Source organism: Marmota marmota, unplaced genomic scaffold, assembly GCF_001458135.2.
Source record: "Marmota marmota marmota unplaced genomic scaffold, marMar, whole genome shotgun sequence".
In the NCBI taxonomy this organism is placed as follows: Eukaryota; Metazoa; Chordata; class Mammalia; order Rodentia; family Sciuridae; genus Marmota; species Marmota marmota.
In genome coordinates this window covers 22557979-22579329 of record NW_026000093.1, presented here as the reverse complement: position 1 = coordinate 22579329, position 21351 = coordinate 22557979, and the positions used below count along the sequence as shown (strand labels likewise).

General features: G+C 36.2%; 1 protein-coding gene across 2 annotated transcripts in view; it reads left to right on the top strand.

Annotated features, from left to right (window-relative positions):
- Trpa1 (transient receptor potential cation channel subfamily A member 1) overlaps positions 1 to 18359 on the top strand; it is a 49109-nt gene extending 30750 nt beyond the window's left edge. Inside the window, exons 18-27 of one of the 2 annotated variants that reach the window (XM_015485712.2) lie at positions 1923 to 1993; positions 2534 to 2696; positions 3493 to 3582; positions 5076 to 5245; positions 6798 to 6927; positions 7475 to 7657; positions 11674 to 11742; positions 14940 to 15050; positions 16761 to 16858; positions 17554 to 18359. In XM_015485712.2, coding sequence (XP_015341198.1) covers positions 1923 to 1993; positions 2534 to 2696; positions 3493 to 3582; positions 5076 to 5245; positions 6798 to 6927; positions 7475 to 7657; positions 11674 to 11742; positions 14940 to 15050; positions 16761 to 16858; positions 17554 to 17770 — 1302 coding nt within the window. In that variant the 3' untranslated portion in view covers positions 17771 to 18359. The remainder of the gene's footprint in view (positions 1 to 1922; positions 1994 to 2533; positions 2697 to 3492; positions 3583 to 5075; positions 5246 to 6797; positions 6928 to 7474; positions 7658 to 11673; positions 11743 to 14939; positions 15051 to 16760; positions 16859 to 17553) is intronic. The other variant, XM_048782857.1, reaches the window with a different exon arrangement.
- Positions 18360 to 21351: the final 2992 nt, after the last annotated feature.

The window sequence follows — 21351 nt, the reverse complement described above, 5'->3', positions numbered from 1 at the left end:
GAATATTTCTGCTATTCTTCTATGAGAAAAAAATTTCTTCATTGTCTCTTCCACCAGAATGAGATGGGAAAAGTAAAATTTATTTAGGATCTAACTATTTAATAATGGGCATGGTATAATTTATATGAAATAGACTCATTTGAATAAATATACTCCCTACTCATTGAGTGTCTCATCAGCACATGATTGTAGTGCCTTATAACTAACTATAACTTCATGGTTATAAGTGAGCTGATGGGGGTTCTTCAAGAGGAGCAGCTAGTCTGGTATGGGAAATTATTGTGCTCAGAAAACTGAAAGTCTAGATGTAGTAATTGGGAGGCACATAAAATTGGGTACTGAGATTAAGGCAGATAAGCTGGTGGGAGGCTGTTTCATTAATGTTACATGCAGAGTGGGACCCCTTAAAACACTCCTCTATCATAGCTATAAATATGTTGATATTTCAAGTCTTTATTTAATTTGGGTGATATTTAAGCCTACAATGTGCTTATTTTCTTACAGTGGTAGATTTATCCCATTTGTCATTGATTTAAAACATTTTCAACACTTAGGAAGCATTTTTTAAATAAGATTGTTTTAACTAAAACACACAGAAAACAAATACAATGTTTTTAATATTTAAAAACACTATGTATATAATTTTATAATATTAAAAATATATAGTGTTTTTAAATATTAGGAATAGTTTAACTAGGCAAATTACTCTTACAAGTATTTTTTTCATGTTTTCATTTTAACTTGGAAAAATGTGTTTATATAGTCACCTTACTCATTCTTTACTGTCTGACTTTGCATAAGGTCAACCCAACTAGAGATTCTGAAGACCTCATGAGCCTTTTCTAGGAATTCATTTTATCTAGGCTTGAATATATAATCTTCTATGATGAGGTTTGCTTGTTTCTACTAAAGACTTCCCTCTGATATGTGTCTGACTGCAGCCTCTCTGTTGCTGCAGCAAGCCATGATGTCAAAGCACTGCCTCGTGTTTATTTTTGATACTGCAGGTTCTTTGGTGCTAGTCCAAGCCCCAGTGATCTGCTTTGCAGTCAGGTCCCCCTCCTGTTGCCTATTCCTGTTGATGCTTAGATTCAGATTAAGTAAAAATCATTACCTGGGGAAGCCCCCCAAAACCAGAATATTGGATGTACATTTCACCTCCTTTCTCTCTCCCTGGGGAGAAGCCAGGAGTTGAAACTTTACTCCACCTGGTACTGCACTGTGCCAGAAGAAGGGACTATACTAAGCAAATGCCACCAATTCTCCTCCTATAATTGATGTGGTTCTTCTTGGCTTAATGCCCATCTGAAGTACAGGAACCCTTAACTGGGTTCTGGATTCTCTAAGGCAGTGGTCCATGAATTGTTAAGTCAGTGTCTCCATGGAGGAAGGATAGTTTGAGTCTTCCTATTCTGCCTTCTTGATGACACCATTTTGTCTGTGTATTTCTTGAATAATGAAAAAAATAACTTTTAAAAACATAGTCATAGTTTCTAATGATGCTTATGAAAACTTATGATTTACAGATTATTTTTAACTACTATTTATGTGTATTCTACTATCTATACTCCTTCTGAATAAAGGGCTAAATTTCTTTAAGGATAGAATGAAGGTGTATCCCTTGCTAATTTATCTTTAAAGTCAATTCTTTTTATAACCCTGTATAAGACTATAAAGCTCATGGAATCTCAGTCAGAAATCAAAAGAGACAAATTGAATCTAATAATTATACCTGTATAAATAATTCTTTCTCATTTGTATTTAAACATTTTTTACTTATTTTTTGACTTTTTAAATTTTCTAGTATAAGCAAATGTTAATTTTATAATATTAAAATAAAGTTATAAAACTAGAAAAAAGCTCAAGCTTATGTTTAGTTGTTTAATATGATTGAATTTTTATGCTGCTTCCTTATTTCTTAGGTCATGGTACAACATAACCGCATAGAGCTTCTCAATCACCCTGTGTGTAAAGAATATTTACTCATGAAATGGTAGGTATTGAGTAGTATTTCTTTTTTAAATGAAGTACCTATTAAATCTATTAAAAGCTGTAAGCAATTATTTTAAATAATATTTTAATATTTTATAATTTGGAAGAGAAATTATTATCAATGGCAAATTTTAGCATTAAAATGCTGGCATTTTACATCTTTGACACTAAAATAAATATTTGAGGGGTGAGAGGGAATTTTTGCCTAAGACTTGAAGAAGTGTGCTGAATCCTGCAGTTAGTTGACAATGAAGTGGGAGGTGTGTTCTACAAGAAAGCATTCAACTGCCAGTCAGATCATATGGGCTGAAGTCTCTGCTCTTCCATTAATTGGAGAAACTTTAAGTGAATTACAATTTGCTTAGAAGTTGATATTCCTTCTTTGATTGATAAAGTAAATTAGAAGATGTTTTTGGTTTTCAAATTCAATGAATTTACCAAATATATTTCTGAGCGATATTATAAATACTTTTCCTACAGGTATCCTGAGTAAATATCTTTGTTTAAAATGACTCAATTATTTTTGCTTATTTATTTATAGGTGTGCTTATGGATTTAGAGCCCACATGATGAACCTCGGATCTTACTGTCTTGGACTCATACCTATGACCTTTCTTGTTGTAAATGTAAAGCCAGGAATGGCTTTCAACTCAACTGGAATCATCAATGAAACTAGTGATCATTTGGAAATATTAGACTCTACGGTATTTTCTAACTTCAACTCTTTCAAATAAAAGATAAAAAATGTATTTTTCCTTAGTGATACCACCGTTATAATAAATCTGAAATATCAGGATTTTGATATGTTAAATAACCTATAGACTTTGCATATGGTACAAATTTCTTCAAAAATCCTTTGTGGAGTTAGAAGGAATATGATAGGTCAGTAAATGAATTCATAACTAATTTAAAAAGAATTGAGATGTATGATCTATCTTAAATACCAAAATGTAATACTTTAACATATGTCTATATAATAGCAGATTTGTGGTTGCCAGGGACTACAGAGAGAAGGAATTGGGCAGAGATGCTTAATGGGCATAAGATTTCCATTTGGGACTGAAAAAGTATAGAACTACATAGTGGTGATGGTGATATAAGATTATGAGTTTGCTTCATGCCACCAAATTGTACATTTTAAAACATAAATGTATATATCAAACGTAAGGCTTTTAAATTAGCAAATTTATGTTATGTGCATTTTACCACAATTTAAAAAATGTAGAGGTCTGCAGATTTGTATCCTTTAGAATTCATTTGGCAATTTTTGAACATCTCTTAATAAGAACAATATGAAATGAGTATGTATCATCTTAGCTAAATGAGATGAGTATTTGTATCACAGTGGTTTTCGGTTTAATTCAAATGTGGGCAGTACCTACAAATGAAAAAAAAGGAAAACAAAATAAATACTTAGTAGTGGGACATTATGAAGCCACTAACATGTTGTTTTATTTTGTATCCTTTATAACTATTCGTCTTATATATTTTTCATTTCAGAACTCATATGCTATACAAGTTTGTATGATTTTAGTTTTTTTATCAAGTATATTTGGATATTGCAAAGAAGTGGTTCAGATTTTCCAACAGGTAAATAACATGTTTCATATCTCTAAAGTTGCAAAATTTTTAATATACATAAACTACTTGATAAACAATTATTTGAACTAGTGTAATATCATAATAAAATCACATAGCTTGGCTAATGTAGACCTTTAAAATAAGCATAAACTTTTCAGAAGTACATGATTTCAGGTAAGGTCACTATAGCTTTAATGTATTTGAGAAAGAGATATTACATTTTTACTGATCTAGATGAATCTGACTGGCTACAAATGACCATTATGAATAACTTTCATATGTTTTCTCTTATATCATTTTTAATGTTTTGTTAAAATAATAGTTAGGTTTGAATTTGATCATTTTAAATATAATTTTTACAAAGAATTTATCTGGCTGAAGACTCAAATGATTCTCTGTTTGAATTCTTTCCCTAATAGAAATTCTTTTCTTTATTGGATAAAATTTCAAGTTATAATAAAATTTGGAACATTTTTATGACATATTATTTTACTTTGTACTTTATATTTTCAAATGGTAACCAAGTTCAGATCAGACCCAAGTATCATGCAAATGATCTGCAGGTCCTTGCTTTGATAAATGTCTTGGATCCTTTATTTCTGTATAGAGGTGTAATATTTTATTATTTGTCTTTTTTGTGGATCATTTTTTGAATATTATTTTCTAATTCATATAGCTCCGATACAGCACCTCTGTTTCTATGAAAATTTTCTTTCTTGCATTGTGTCCCTACATGCACAGATGTTTGCATTAATGAGTGCTCATAATAATGATGCTTTGCATTTATTTACTGTTATATATTACAAAGACTTTCATTTATATATTTTAAGTAAATTCTCAAAATTTTGAGAGACTATCTTGTTCTACTTTACCTTAAGTGATTTAAAGTATATAACTTAATCTCTCATCATTTTTTTCATTTTCTTAAAATGAAAATTACAGATTATAGTTTAAATTGAACTGTTAAGTTTATATGTTCTGACAGATTTGGTCACCACATTTTCTTACTGATATTAAAATGATCTATCCTACATGAAATTTAATGCCCCAAATATGAAATCTTTTAACAATACCATTATGATTTGTTCTCATTTCCTGGTGAAATCTCTGAAGGTCTCAAACATGTTTAGAGGCAGACAGTTTATATGTATCCAGAGATGGCCATGTGTTCCTATATGGACACAGAGATCTCAGAAATTACTTAAACCAACTTGACCCCTAGAGGTTACCTTATGATGGAATGGGCTCTGCAGGGTAAGCCCGCAAACTTGTAGGATTTTCTTAGGCATCAGATCTCATAGCACCAGGTCAATTGATGACTCTGGGCTATCTCCAGCATTTTTGCATACATACTTCAGGGGCCCAGGGACTCTGAAGCAACTCAGATGGCAGAAGGTGACTCCTTGGTCATATGTAGACATATGCATGTGTATATATGTATGTATGTATCCATAGATACCGGGTCTCTATATGTGATAATTGTGCATTATTGTCAATCCCAGAAAAGGAATTACTTTTTGGATTATAACAATGCCTTGGAATGGCTAATCTACACAACTAGCATCATTTTCGTGCTGCCCTTATTTGTTAATGTGCCGGCGAATGTGCAGTGGCAATGTGGAGCAGTTGCGATATACTTCTATTGGATGAACTTCTTATTGTATCTTCAAAGGTAAAGCCAGTTTGAATTATTTCTATGTCCTTTAAACATTTTTAATATCAAATGCAAAACTGTTTGTAGACGAGGGTCTTTCAACCTCAGCACTATTGAACTTTTGGCTCAGTTAATTCTCTTTCAGTGTGTATGTGTTTAGGAACTTGTCTTGTGTATTATAAAATGTTTGGTAACATTTCTGGATTCTACCCACTAGGTACTGATAGCACCTACCCCCATCTCTATTGTGACAGCCCAGATCTATCCAGACATTACCAAATGCCCCCTTAGTGCCAAATCTTCCTGGTCAAGAACCACTGAGCTAGGGAAATCTAGATTAAACGTAGGGAGTAAACGAGTGTACAAGTTCTGGCATTTCTTTCTTTACTGGATATTATTTGACAAGCATTTACTTTGGGGTAAAATGTTCAAAATGAAATGATAAGCAGTATGGGAAATAAATGTGGTATTAAAAATAAAAGAAAAAATAAATCCAACTTCTCACACTTATTGTTGTTTAATTCAATGTTATTTCACATTGCTTTTACAATGAATAAATGTTATGTCATTAATTTTCTATATAAATGAAGTTTAAGCATTTTAATGAGCAACTTGCTGAAGATCTCTGCTAGTAAGTCAAGACTTAAGTATTTAACAGTCTTCTGACTCCAGGGTTCATGCATTTTCCACTGTCCCATCCACATTACTGTCAGGAGCACAATGATCTTGCACCTTGGTGAGACCCAGTGGCCCAGGAGTCGGAAGGGTTCAAGTCAGGCTGCACAACTGTCATTCCTTTTGTTCTGTCGTATTCAGTGACCTTAGCAAGTTTTTCAACATCTCTGGGAACTTAACTGAAGTCCTTTTCAAATTTTTAAAAATCTGTCTTATTTGAGTTATGCATAATACGCATGTATATTTGTGAGCTACAATGTGATGTTTTGATTTTTGTATGTATTGGGTAGTGACAGTTTTGACATCCTGTGATTCTCACTTTTGGTAAGTAATCTTTGGCAAAGGAGGAGAACAAGCTATTAACCAGATGACACTCATTATCTGTCCAATATTCTACCATGCAGGGTGCTGGAATGGGAAAACAAAAGGGGTCAATCCAAGAAAAGTAATTACTTTTTGGATTTGAATGCAAATCATGTATGGTGTGCCCTGTAACAGGGGCCTTCAAGAACACAGGCTCATTTAATCAGTCTCTGCTTGGTGCATCACATGATTTATCTCTATAATTCCTTTAGCAAGCATTTACCATGATTCTCTTTGATATTGGGGAGCTTCGGGGTTTTCTCTCCTACCTTGGTTGAAGTAACATCTAGTGCTCAAGTGGAAAAATGATAGAAGGTAAACATTAACAAAAGGTGGGAGGAGAGTCATTTGATGAACAGCCTGAAGGTTAGGCTCATTATTCATAAATATTTATGTCTTTTTTTCCCAAAATGGACTCAATGGTCTCATCTATGAAACTTAGACCTAATTTAATACATGATAAATATTGTCACACAGTGAAATACACTCTGACCACAAAAGTGAGAAAATATAAATTTTTTAATTTTTCTAGATTTGAAAATTGTGGAATTTTCATTGTTATGTTGGAAGTAATTTTGAAAACTTTGCTGAGGTCTACAGTCGTATTTGTCTTCTTGCTTTTGGCATTTGGTCTCAGCTTTTATGTCCTTCTGAATATACAGGTGAGAAAGTTGCATCGGTAATTGACTTCATCACTGTGAATATTAAAAATAGAATTATACTTAAACCTCAATTGCCTAGAAAATAAACAATAGTTACCTTTTTCATCTTGATATATCTTTTTAATGATATTTACTGCAGAAAAAGTGGAAAAGGAGATGTTTTCTATTACCAAAAGTTGGCTTAAAATGTACATTGATTTACCATATGTGTGTAAAAGATCTTTTTGATAATTTTGCTGCAGTTTATTAATATTTCTTATGAATGTATTTTAGTAGCTACTTGCCTATGACTTTTATTTTATTTTTAAATTCATTCTGATTTGTTATATATGACAACAGAATGCATTTCGATTCATATTACACATACAGAGCACAATTTTTCATATCTCTGATTGTACCCAATGTAGAGTTACACCATTCATGTCTTCCTTGCCTATGACTTTTTAAAAGTATTCTGATTATATTTTTTTGTCATTTTACTCTCCAGGAAATACATGTACATTATACACATTTTGCATTTCATTTTGACTTTTCTGTCTTCTCTCAGGATGCCTTCAGCTCTCCATTACTTTCCATAATCCAGACCTTCAGCATGATGCTAGGAGATATCAATTACCGAGATGCCTTCCTAGAACCATTTTTGAGGAATGAATTGGCATATCCATTTCTGTCCTTTGCTCAACTTATTGTCTTCACAATGTTTGTCCCAATTGTCCTTATGAATTTACTTGTAAGTAGCTTCTCTTTGTATTTTCTCTGTGTTGACCAAAATAATTATTCTTGGCTTCTTGGAAGTCCCTCTGATGGAGGGAGATAGATGTATTAATTTCATGTTGCTATAACAAATGTCTGAAACAACTAATTTACAAAGAAAATAGCTTTGTTTAGCTCACAGTTCTGGAAGTTCAAAGGCATGATGTTGGCACTGGCCCAGTTCTGGTGTGGGCAGCAGTTGGTGACACATAATGGTGGGAACACACATAGGAACAAAACAATAACATCTCAAACTAGAGCAGAGACAGAGAAATAGTATGGGGGGGAACTCATAGTCCCTTTCAAGGGCATGACCTCAATGACTTAAGGACCTCTGCACAAGGCCCCACCTCTTAAAAGTTCACAGCATCTTTGAATACCATCACCCTGGGGACCAGGCCTTTACATATGGACATCTAGGGGTCCATACGAAAGCAATGGAAAGAGGGATACTACAAAATCTTTATTCAGTATTTACATGGTGCCTGGGGTATACCAGGGACATCAGGAGGCTCAGGGAGTGCATGCATTCATTTGACAAATAATTGCCAAGAATCTACTATATGCCAAATACTGTTGCTGGTTCTTGGAAAAAGTAGTGAATAAAACAGATCAATACCTGATTCTTATATGATTAGAAATCAGTCATAAAGTAGGTAATAATGAATAAATATGTAGGATAATGTAATGGAGGTAATACATGAAGGTAAAGAAATAGAAAGTTGAGTAAGATAATAAAGATGATGGTGTGAGTTTCTTGGAGCTGGAGAGGGTCTCAGAGAATAGGCAAAGACCTTTGTAGAGTGTATTGTCTTTACCCTTGAATTTCTCAGACCAGAGATTCAAGTGGGGAAGAGGCTGTCCTGCAGAGGCTGTTAGCTGCATTCAGATGCCACCTTAACCAAGTCAATGTCTAGATACCTTCAGCAGACAGGGGAGTGCTCTTCACATGGAATTTTCTAGAGGATTTTCTCAAATCATGAGCATCTTGGCTGATGGATTTTAGTCCTATGAAAATTCTAATTGGCATGATGGGAATTGTTAACCCTTATCAATTTGCACATATATTGTTTCAGTCAGTTTCTCTCTCTCTCTCTCTCTCTTTTTTTTTTTTCTTGGTTGTTGCTGTGACTAAAGGATCTGACCAGAACAATTTTAGAGGAGGAAAAGTTTATTTGAGGGTTCATGGTTTCAGAGGTCTTAGTCCATAGAAGGCTAGTTCCGTTCCTCAGGGCTTGAGGTGAGGTTGAACATCAAGGTGGGTCAGGGTGGCGGAGAGAAGCAACTCACATCACAGTGATAAGGAAACAGAGAAAGAGACTCCATTCTCCAGATACAAATATATACACCAAAGCTACACCCTAATTTCCACTTCCTCCAGCCACACCCTACCACTTTAGTTATGGCTCAATTAATCCCTATCAAGGTATGTATTCACTGATTAGGTTAAGACTCTTACAACCCAATCATTTCCCTCTGAACCATCTTGCATTGTCTCACTCATGAGTTTGGGGGGACCCCTCACATTTAAACCATAACATATGTGTATGCATTCTACTTGCTTCTTCTGCATCTGATTCGGTAACACAGACTGTGTTAGGCATTGTTTCTGGAAAGAAATAAATAATGCAGACTCCTTAGTGTTTTGATTCACTTATCTGCTACAAAAACTTATCTGATTTTTTTTTATCCTTGAAAAATAAAGGATAGTGCTAGGAATCATAGAGGATAATATAAGCCCACATTCTTCTCTTATAATGGCTTATGTTTGGGAAGATGACTATTCACAAGATAATTTGGGTTACCAATAGTACAACTTCTCACCACCATGAAGATGCATGCACCCAGCTCCCACTGAGCATCTCTACCTGCATGTCCCAAGGGAAAATCAAACCCCACAGAGTCAAGACTAAAGCCATCTTTCCTTCCAAATTTGTTACTACCTTGCAGTAACATCTCATAATGGTCTTAGAACATGGGAAGATTTTCTTGACCACCCCCAGCACTTTCCCTCATTCCTTTCCATAATTATTTGCCTTCTATGTCTACTCTGCTTGGTTTTCACCCTCGACATTCTTTAAGTTGCTGCTACTGTGGCTCCTCTGTCTAACCCTTCCTGCATATTTTCACTACAGAGATGGCTAATGAAAATCTGGACCTTCCAATGTCTCTCTTATTTTTGTTCTATGACTCTTTAAAAGCTTCAATATAGCATGCTCACAAGCATCCCTGTGATCTTGATCTGATCTTACCCAAAGTCTACCCTTCCTAGTAGTGTGCCAGCTTCCTTCATGCCTCCTGGACTCTCATAAGCTCTTCCCTTTGCCTGGAAAACTGTCCCTCCATGAGTTAACTCAAAGCTTTCAAAACTCAGTTTAACTGTCATCTCTTCTGGGTAGAATTCCCTTACCAATGTTCTCACCGCCCCCTCATTACTTTAATCTGAATTGGGCACTGCCTCTTCAAGTTATCATGGTTTTGAGGACACAAATTAGAGATAATAAAATCTTCTTTCTTGGGGTTTATGAAGATTGCATTAGCTAACACAAAACACTTAAAATGGTGCTTGGCACATGATAAGCATCCAACGAATAATAACTATTAATAGTTGATAATTGACCTGTTTTGTGTCTCACATTTCAGAGCCCAGGAAAGCATCTGAAATGTGTGAAGAAGAAAATATGAGATGATCAGTTTTGATCTAGGCTGCTATAACTTGGACAGAACCCCCATCTAAAGACTTGCTCATTTAAAACAAAAATCCTGACAAATAAAACCTATTTGCTGAACATGTATTGCTCTCAATGCCAGTTTGCAATTTCTAGAATATATTCTCACACTGTTCATTCGTTCAGCAAATATTTTATACTATATATTATAGTTTACAAAACACTGGACATATAGCAATGACCAGACAGACAAAGTCCTTCTCTTGTGGAGATCTTGGGCTCTCAACTCCCTGAGAGCAATCACTGGCTGTCCCTCTCTGATGCAGCATCCAGGATGCCAGCTCAGTATAGACACGGACTAAACACCTAAAAAAATAAATAAAAGAATGAGTCAATTTAATTAGATTAAGTAGATCTAAATCAACAGCTTCCGTTTACCTGATTCTATCTAGTCACAGATTTCTAGAAGGATTTCTCACCAGAGTTTCACCTACCACTGAAGTGTACCTTCTTCTGCCAAACATGTGAGATATAAATCCTTATTCCCTAAGATTAATGTTTTAACTTTCTCATGTTGGCAAGTCACTTTTATATGCCTTAGTTAAACTAAATACCTGGAGTTGCCAGCCATGTTGCATGGCTACCCCCAATTGCATTTGATATCATATCATCCCTGTTCTCTCCAAAAAGAACATATTTTTATCTTAAAATGGATTGCAGATTAATCTGTAATGTCTTAAGCTTTTATGATAACAGTTAAGATCATTGTACTGAAGACAGTACTTGGCACATGATAAACATTCAATGAATACTGAATACTCTTGCAAAGGTATATGGGGTTTGCAGTTTTGTGTAAGGTATATTAGCAAAGCATTACACAGCTGTTGCTAGTAGATCACATGCCCACTCCTCCACTTTGGCCAGAGAGACCTTGCTGAAGTCTGAATGGTTACACCCCCTGCAAAAGTTACATGTTGACACCTCATCAACAAGGTGATAGTCCTAGAAGGGGCCTTTGGGAGGTGATTAGTGCATAATGGCAAAGTCCTTATGAAAAGGATTTGTGCCTGTTTAAATAGGATGTGAGAAGCTTGTTGGACTCTTATGTCCTCTACTACATGAGAACACATAGAAGTCATTCTAGGAGGAATCACTGAATCAGCTAGTGCCTTCATTCAGGAGACTTTTCAGCCCCCAGAACTGTTAACAGTATATTTATGTTATTTCTAATGTACTCAGTCAGAGATTTGGATGTAGAAGCCTGAATGGACTAAAACAGTGCATTTTTAGATGGGTCATAATTAAATTTTATGTCGTACTTCAGATCGGTTTGGCAGTCGGGGACATTGCTGAGGTACAGAAACATGCATCATTGAAGAGGATCGCTATGCAGGTAAGTATTATATTTAAAGCTTACTGAAATGATCAGTGTCATAATTATTTGCATATAAGAATAGCAGATTTTCTGAGAACACATATTTATATCCCTATTTATTATGAATATTTTCTCAATACTGAGTTATATCCTGTGTCTGCTTGCATGCTCACTGGCATACCTGCTGTAGTCAGAGCTATTGAGAATGATGAAAAATGTTCCAGAACAATCTAAGCAGAGAAATGGAGACACGACCTGAGCCTCTTTATGACAACACGTGGCCATACAGATAGCTAGTAGCTAGACCAAGAACATCACTGGTCTGTGGTGTTGTGTATTGCCACAGACCAGCTGTTCAAAAGAGCTCCTGATATTTTGGCATGGAATCATTGGGTGCCCACAGCAGGTTTTATATGTAAGTTTTGATTGTATCCATGAGGCTTTTGTTCTGGTGTGATATCCCTGTCATTTTTCTAGATGATTTGATGTAAATTTTGCTATAGTCAAAGGTTTTTGTATAGGTCCTTTGCTACTGAGTCTTATGAGGTAGTTTCCTATCACACAACACAGTTATTTCTATGCTCTTTATTGTTTTATCTTTAAATTTCAATTTGGAGTGAGATTATTTGATGCTTCAAGAACATCAGAATATCAGTAGTATGTAGGCATTTAGAATTTAGGCCAGTTTAGAGAAAGAAAAACCCATGCTAAAATGTAACTTTATTCGAAAAACAATGTTTCAGCACATGGTATGTGTACTGTATAGTACAACTTAGCATGAGAACCCAGAGGGAATAAAGGGATATGATCTATGACTTATATTAGGCTGTGCCTACTTATCATAGCAACTACACATTCAGAGAATGAAAGATCAAAACTCAACTGAGAACTATCCTTAAACTTTACACTGTATGACTTAGCTGTGTATTGTATAGAGAGTGTGGGACATCTAGAGACCAAAAATATATGAATTTAAAGATTACCACGTACAGAAAATAAATGCAAAAACAATTAAGGGAAACTGCATAGAGAAGATGGGATGAGTGAGCATTGAAAGATGGTAAGCTTTAAAAAGGCAGTGAGTGCTGGGCCCAGTAATCCCAGCAGCTCAGGAGGCTGAGGCAGGAGGATTGCAAGTTCAAAGCCAGCCTCAGCAAAAGTGAGGCTGTTAAGCAACTCAGTGAGATCCTATGTCTAAATAAAATACAAAATTGGACTGGGGATATGGCTCTGTGGTCGAGTGCCTCTGAGTGCCCCTAAAAAAAAAAAGGCAGTGAGACTCTTCCAGAAAGAAGGGAGTAAGTGGGAACAAAAACCCAAGGCATAACTAGGGGAAGCAGGTGAGGTACTGTTACGAGGTCTTCTTGCCTGAAGTATGGTTCATGAGGTTGTTGTAGCTGAAAAGGGCTTTGTTCACAAACAGCAAATAAAAACCTTCACTTTGAAATAAAAGGCAGAAAATGACAAAGTACTTTGAGTTATCTTGTTAATGAGTAGAGTTATTATCAGTCTTCACAAAATAAAAATGGTATTTGAGATGATCTGCTGTTATCTAGGCTTACTGGGGAAAGACTGAAAAAAAGGAAGAGCTAATGGTGTGTTAGGACTCGAAGAAAGATGGGGTGCAGGGCTCCAGGTAGGTGGATAGGAGAGGGGATAGATAAACCCCAGCATGACTCTTAACTGCCCTAATAGTGCTTTAAAACACCAGTGGAAATAAATTTTAAAAAATAATATAGACAACAGCGCTAGATAAAATGTTCTAGGAAAGCCCACTGAAGTACAGGGTCAGGAGGGCTGAGCCAAAAAGTGTGATCCTACATTGTGTTTATTCTGGTCCCTGAAGGCAAACAGCACAAAGCTTAGGACCTTTTTTTGTTCCTTGTTTTGGATCAACAACAGCATTGACTAGAAAGCTAGGGGATGGCTCTTCTCTTCTTTCCCTTGAGTTATTTTAAAGCAATTCTTTACAACCATTGTGAAACCTCTGCTTACAACCCCTCCAGGACCATACTTGAGAGAGTCAGTTTGGTAATTCCTATAAAGTTAATAAACAGGGGTTTTGCACACCATATCCTCTCTGTTGGCAAACTCAAAACTTGAATAAATTGACTTTGAGTAAATAAATAATAACATGTAACCTCTAAAAAATAAATATGGCAAGGGGAAAGGAATATTACTCTAAAGACCCAAGGGGACAATAGGAACTCAGAAAAAGTATTATAGAAAAATCAAAGAAAATATCTCACTGGTATTGTTAGCACAGTACAAGAAAACATAATTTTTCTTGAAGCTGAAGTTAACATGTAGGAAGTTGCAAGGGGAGGGGTAAGCACCATAAAAATAGCAGGGAAGTCAGACAGAGTCTTATAGGGGTCAGTGGGGACTACTATTCTAAGCAGTACGATCAGGGAAGTTCCTACCATCTCACCATTTATGACTATCAATCACCTAAACATCCAGGTATTGAAAAACATATGGTCATAGATGAGAAAGCAAATCTCACTATGTGGAAGTTATGATAAACATTTTTAAGCAACTGACACAAAAAGTGTGAAAGATGAATTTGGCCAACACAAAAGGAAAATTTAAAATAAAAAAAAATAAATTCTAAATGAAGCTTAAAACAGAAGCATTGAGTGAGATAAAATATTATACCTTCCATTTATATACCAAATAGAAATTTCTTCAGTACACCATTTAGCACCTGATAGCATAGCATAAAAATTCTCTGAATACTCTTAGACATACTAGTTCTATTTTTTTTTTTTTTTACTCTTTTACGTTATGTTCCCCTGGTTAAGCACCCTGTACTCTCCCTTCTACATTCATACCATCCTCTCCCCAGCTGTGACATTTGGTGGTATTGTAATGCTCCAAGAGCACAGACTGTCTGTTTCTTCTTTATACCTCCAATGCTGATCAGAGTCCCTGAAAACTAAACACCTGCTGACCTAAATTGGATTATTCCCTTAACAGCTTGTCCCCACCCCAAAACATTGTTTCCCTTGTCCTGTGGGTGGATGACGGAGGGGAAGAGGTGGAGGAAGGTGACTGAGTAAGGGCTGAGGAATCCTAGCCAGCCCAGCTCCTGTGCATACATTAGGACACAGGAATCAGTCTTTATTTTTCTGTACTCATGATTACATCTATGTAATATAAGATTTCCAGATATTAATTAATGAGTCTATCAATAAATCCAAAATACACTTTAGGTGGAACTTCACACCAGCTTAGAGAAAAAGCTACCACTCTGGTTCTTACGCAAAGTAGATCAGAAGTCCACCATCGTGTATCCCAACAGGCCCAGAGGTGGGAGGATATTGGTAAGTACACTGAACCAATAGCAGCATAAGCGACATGATGCTTCATTCTTGTGATATCCATTGGTGCCTTGTTATAGCCTCTGATTCTGCTCTGCTTGTGGGAAAGAAGCAGTTGTAGGGATGATGATGATGATGATGATGATTATGATGATGATGAAGAAAATATATGATTAACACAATGTGAAAATGACAGTCAGTGAGCAAGGAGACTTGTTTTTTTTTTCCAGGTAGCTCATCCACAGCATCAGAATTAAATATGCCCATGTCCTGGGAGAACAGACAGGTGACAGACCAGTCATAGCCTTTTAGTTTCTTATTTTTCATATTATAGGTATAACTTATTTCTTTTTCCTAGTCACTTGCCACTTGGAAGATTTCTGTGTACATTATGTGCATATATGTGTGTGTGTATGTCTATACATAGAGCACACAATAAAGAACACACATAAACACACACACACACACACACACACACACGGAGAATGTCCACTGTATAAAATACACAAAGTGATCAAAGACCAAGCAAGACCATTGCCTTCTCAAGGACAAGGGAACATATCAACAGCCAGATGTTCTGGTTGCTAATCCTGACCATGCTGGGCTCTCCCATCTCTCTGACTGTTCTTCCCGAGTTCTTTGCAGTTCTTTTTTCCTGTAGAGTCCTAAAATGGTCAAGTTTGATCTACAAATTATCTAGGCTTTATTCTCACTTCACACTAACTCCCATCCTATTTCACACAAGTGAATTGCAATTGCTGGCTGCACACTAAATATCTTCATTTCTCCAGCTGAGAGCTGCCTTTGAGCTCCAGACCCCTATGTCCAGCTGCCTACTTGACATTTCCACTACCTGTCTTGAAGCTACTTCAAACTTGGCATTACAAAACCAACCTTCACTCTTCCATGTCTCACCCCCTCTTCCCATCCCCTATAGAAACATAGCGAGAAAGTTCTGTCCTCCTCTAAGGTCTTCATTGCAATTCATGTCAACGCTATTCATTTACTTATGTCATCCTTGACATCTTCTCTCCTTCCCCCTCTCTCTTACATTTGGTACATTTAATTTTCTGGGAGACCTATGCAAGTAGCCATGTTCTCCTGCCTGGACTCCTAACATGATCTTGTTCTTGGCCTTTTACATCTGCCCTTGACCTTCTCCAGTTTAATGGACACTAAGCTGAGTGTACAACTCATTGGTAGGGCACGTGCCTGCTGCACCAGGCCTGAGTTTAATCCACCCCCCAATAAAAAAAGAACACTGAATCAAAACAAAATTCATGAAAAATCATGTTTCGGAGACTTTCCTATGTGAAATTTGTTCATTAGTTCAATCATATCAGATAATGGTGTGGAGCAGTTTTAAAGAATCAGTGAATCTTGTGTGAAATACCAGCACCCATAAAGGGCATTTTTCATGAGAATTTATAGAATGATCCAGTTTAGCTCTTTCCTTAAACAATTACCCACCCATTTTATGCTGTCTGTATTATTTGTACATGTTTTTACTTTTCTTTTATATATGACTTCATCTTATAACTTTGTACAGGGCTGTTTCTCACAGTAGACTGTGAGCTTTCTGTGGGCCGTAGCTGTGGCTTATGAACAGATGTGCTTAGTGAACCTGGCTCAGTGGCTGAATATTGGTACATTCTCAGGAAATAGTTCCTGAAGTGAATTCAACCTGAGTAACTATTTTATTTTATCCCACAGCGTTTATTTCATTACCTTTTTGGTAGCCACGAAATAAGACAAGAAATATCAAATACTGATACATGTTTAGAAATAGAAATGTTGAAACAGAAATACCGGTATGTATCTTTTTCCTTCTATCTATATTTGAGAATTTAAAACTCTTAAATAATATAGTATATATTTATATTGTGTATTGGTCTTTATTTCCTATGTGAAGCCATTTTTTTGACTGATACAGCTAGGGTATTGAGGATCAAGAGACTTTTTTTAAGACTCAAAAATTCATTTGGCTGCTGATCACTGGTTTGCCATTATCTAAGGATAAGTGAGTAAAAATTAAAATGGTGATTTCCTGATTCTCAGGGGCAATATTATAAACTGCATTTGTCATGAGCTGTCTGAATACATTAAGCAAAGCTCTGAAAACCTTTGAGGATCTGTGGAGTAGCTGTGTCGTTGACAGCAGTTAAGCACAAGGGCTTTAACATTAGTTTACCTTTTAAACCTCTAATTAACTATTTACTAGCTCTGTGATCCTGGAAAAATTGCTTAACCTTTCTGTGCAATTAGTTGCTTGTCTGTAAGCTAGGAACAACAGTGACAACAACTAGCCATGGACTAGTGTTACACTTTGGGAAATTCACTTATACTTCAATGCAGTGTATTCTTTGGGAGGGTCGTGACTATCAGAAAGCTATAATCTGTACCCAGTGAATTGAGAACATTACTGGAATGTTCTACAATGCCTCCTATACCCGGAAGGGCTCAAAGAAAAGCTGACAATAAACTCATAAAACGTGTGTTCTTTTAGGCTGAAGGACCTCACTTCTCTCTTGGAGAAGCAGCATGAGCTCATCAAACTCATCATTCAGAAGATGGAGATCATCTCTGAGACAGAAGATGAGGATAACCACTGTTCTTTTCAAGACAAGTTCAAAAAAGAGCGGTTGGAACTAATGAGTAGCCGATGGAATTCAGTGTTGAGAGCAGTCAAGACAAAAACACAGTGCCTGGAGCCCAGACCCTGAGTGGGGCTTCTTATGAGGATACATGACTCACTGCATCTAAGTTCACCTAGAAAGAGTGAGGAAGGAGCAGAAATCTGATTGATGCCACTCCATGGGAAACAGTGGTTCCTGCATTCTTTGTCAAAGTCAATTATTTCTCTCTATTCATATTTTCTGCCAATCACTAGGTATTGAGAATATCTTTGCAGATATGTTCAAGTTGACCTTTAATGAAAGGTAATATCATCATTTGAATAAATAGAAAACTTATTTGCTAGAACACACATTTAAGGATAAAGGAGTAATAAATATATTAACTATTAAGCTGGAATGCAAATAGCAATACTGGATTCCTGCTTGATAATTATATAACATGAGATGACTTAGATAATAGTCCCAAGTGCTAGATTGAGTTCTACCATGTGGAAAGCTTTTCTGTGTTACAAGAACCTTTAGTTGCACAACGTGTACTGTCTGTTCCGACTGTGGTAAACAGCCCAACACTTCTTGCTGATGTTACTTTGAGCCATGTATTTGAAGTCAAAATTAGTAGACCTTATGCTATGCATGAATTGTTTTATAGATAATGTGTTATTTCTGTATATTTTGTTTTCCCATGATCACAATAAATATAAAACCTGTGTAGTCATTACTCAGCAATTATGGTACAAAGTTTTTATTGCATTTAGGATTTTGAGAACTGCAAGAATGCTTCCATCACATACACCCTTTGTTTAGTACAAAGTATGAATTAAACACACACCTCATCACTGATCTCTAACTGTATTCTATTCCTCCCAGCCTGTCCTTTCTCCAACACTTTTAAAGCTCAATTTATATAGCATCTATACTTCAAAATTATCCCTAATGGTCCCCACTAATTATGCTCCCTGCCTCCTCCGAACTGTCATATGTTGCATTTCTCCTCCACCCTTTGACCTATTTGGTAATTCTGATTTGCTACACCTCTATCCCCCAACAGGAGGTAGGCTCCCTGAAGCTCATAATTCACTGTCACTGCCAATCTCAAGTGAGAAAAAGAATCACATTATATCTTATTTCATGTTTTTCATCTTTTGTCGTTCCTGGAACAGTACCTTGTACATAATAGATGCTCAACAAATACATATATGTAAATCAAATAAAAATCAGTGAAGATAATATTATAGATCTGAAAGAGACTGCAAGGAAACTGCCTCAGAAGAATATGTTACTGTCTTTATTCTACTGCTCTGTGTCCTAAACAATTTGAGGGATTTGCTTCTAAGTGGTGAAAGAGTTACCAAAACAACATTTTTTTCTGCCTTTCCCCCTGCTGCTTCAACCTGAATTGATATTTTTATGAATTTTAACTATGGTTAGCATGGTAATAGAGTTTGTGTTTTGCAATATTATACGTTTTACCTTCATATTGACTAATTCCAGTTGGTTGAGTGACTCCAGATGTATTTCCTCACATCTAAATAATAATAGCATATTGCAGTGTTGTTAGGAAGGGACAATATCATGCATACAGAGTACCTGAGCTCAATATATCCTATTGCAATTTGTTTTTGAAAACTATAACAGATAAAAAGGCTTATAAAACACTGGGATGTTCATATTCTACCAATTACTCATTATACTTCCTTAGAAGTTAACTAGTTGCTAATTTGATATAAATTGAAGCTCCCAGGCTCTTTGGGATCCCTTCAGCCGAGCAAATCATATATAAACCTCACATTCAGAGAGAACTTTGATATATATATAAATATTTCATCAATTTTTTAATCTTTATTTTTGCCTTAGACTTAAATCAGCATACATCAATGGAGCACTAACTCTCTGCTAGTCAGAGCAAATCATCATCATTTAATATTTTTTTAGCCATTTTCAACATTTTGATGTGAGCAGCTTAAATCATGATAACCAGAGGAAGGCTCATAAAATGCACTATGTATCAGGTGTTTCTCAAAGTACTATGTATTATCTCATTTGATTCTTAAAATCAGTATGGTAGGTGCTTTGACTGTCATTTTTGCTTTATAAAAGAAATCATGACACCTCTGGTTGAGCAGTATGTTCAATGTCACATTGCTGAGTTATGAACTCAGGCAGTCTGCCCCTGGATTTTGTGTTCTTGTCATGAAGCCATACTCTGTATCAAGTAAAAACCAAAGAAAAGAGCATATCTCTTTAGTGACTTCATCCTCAACAGATTGAAGAGTGAGCACTTGCAGTGTAACATTCATAGACTTCGACATTTGACTGTTAGGAGACAGAACACTACAGGCAGCAAAAGCAAGCATGCTGGCTGCCCGAGCTATAGAATGTCTAATTTCTAGCTGTGTGACTCTGTTAACTGAGGACAATAACATTGAGGACAGTTAGGATAATACCACACACAGTTATCTTTGTGTCTCTGTGACCAAAATACCCAACAAGAACAACTTAGAGGAGGAAAGTATTTTGGCTTACCTTTCCAGAGGTTCAGTCCATAGTCAGTCCACTCCATGGCTCTGGGACTGAGGAGAGACAGAACATCATGACAGAAGGGCAAGGTTGAGGAAAGCAGCTCACCTCATTATGGCCAGGAAGCAGACCCAGAGGAATTAGGTCACTGAGGTTCTGAGAATATGGCAGCCAGGAAGTAGAGAGAGTTTGAGTGCAAGGAGCCAGGGATAAAATAATCCCCAATGGCACACCCCAGTGAAATACTCTCTCCAGCCATGTCCAGTGACCTATTTCCACCACCCATTCATCTATTCAAATTATTAATCCATAAAATGGATTAATCCATTGATGAGGTTTAAGCTCTTATAATGTAATCATTTCACCTCTGAACATTCCTGCATTGTCTCACACATGAACATTAGGGGATGCCTCATATCCAAACAATAACACCTATCAAAGTACATTGAAGAATCATTTAACTTTAAAATCACTTAGCTGTCATATCCAGGGCCCTCTGGTACAGAATCTGAGAACCGGGATCTATAATCCCAGAACCCAGGTGACTTAGTCACCCAGCCTGCTATCAAACACAGCTCTGAGATCCTGAGTGTCACAAAAGAGAAACTGCAAGAATTAGGAACTGAAACTTTTCCTAATGGTATTGTTGATATGGCATCTAATGAGCAAAGGCAGAGCCAAATGAGGATATCTCTCAGATTCTAGGATCACTCCAGTTCTACTAACTATGTGGCTTCATGATGGATTAAACTTCACTCAGTCACAGCTGATCCCTCTAGTCTGAAGTCATCTAACACTAGTATCTTTAATCTTAGCCAAAAGGCTGAGAAGCAATCTAACACCAGTATCTTTAATAGTGATGTTCCTTCAGGCCAGAGTATTTCCACTGGGGAGATAAAAGAAGACAGAAAACTGAGGCACCTCTTGCAATTCCTAACTCCAGGACTTCCAATAAAAGAATCCAGCATTTATGTAGTTTCCCAGGAAGCAAAAGGTGACTTTGATCCTGAACTGCAAATCGTCTAAGGCCAAAAATAAAATCTCTGAAGAACCAGCATCCTCTGGGGATCTATGCGGAGCTAGAACCAGAAGACCCCATTGATGGAGACCTCCATTTGTGCAGTAGGATCCCTTACATGAGGAAAACCTAA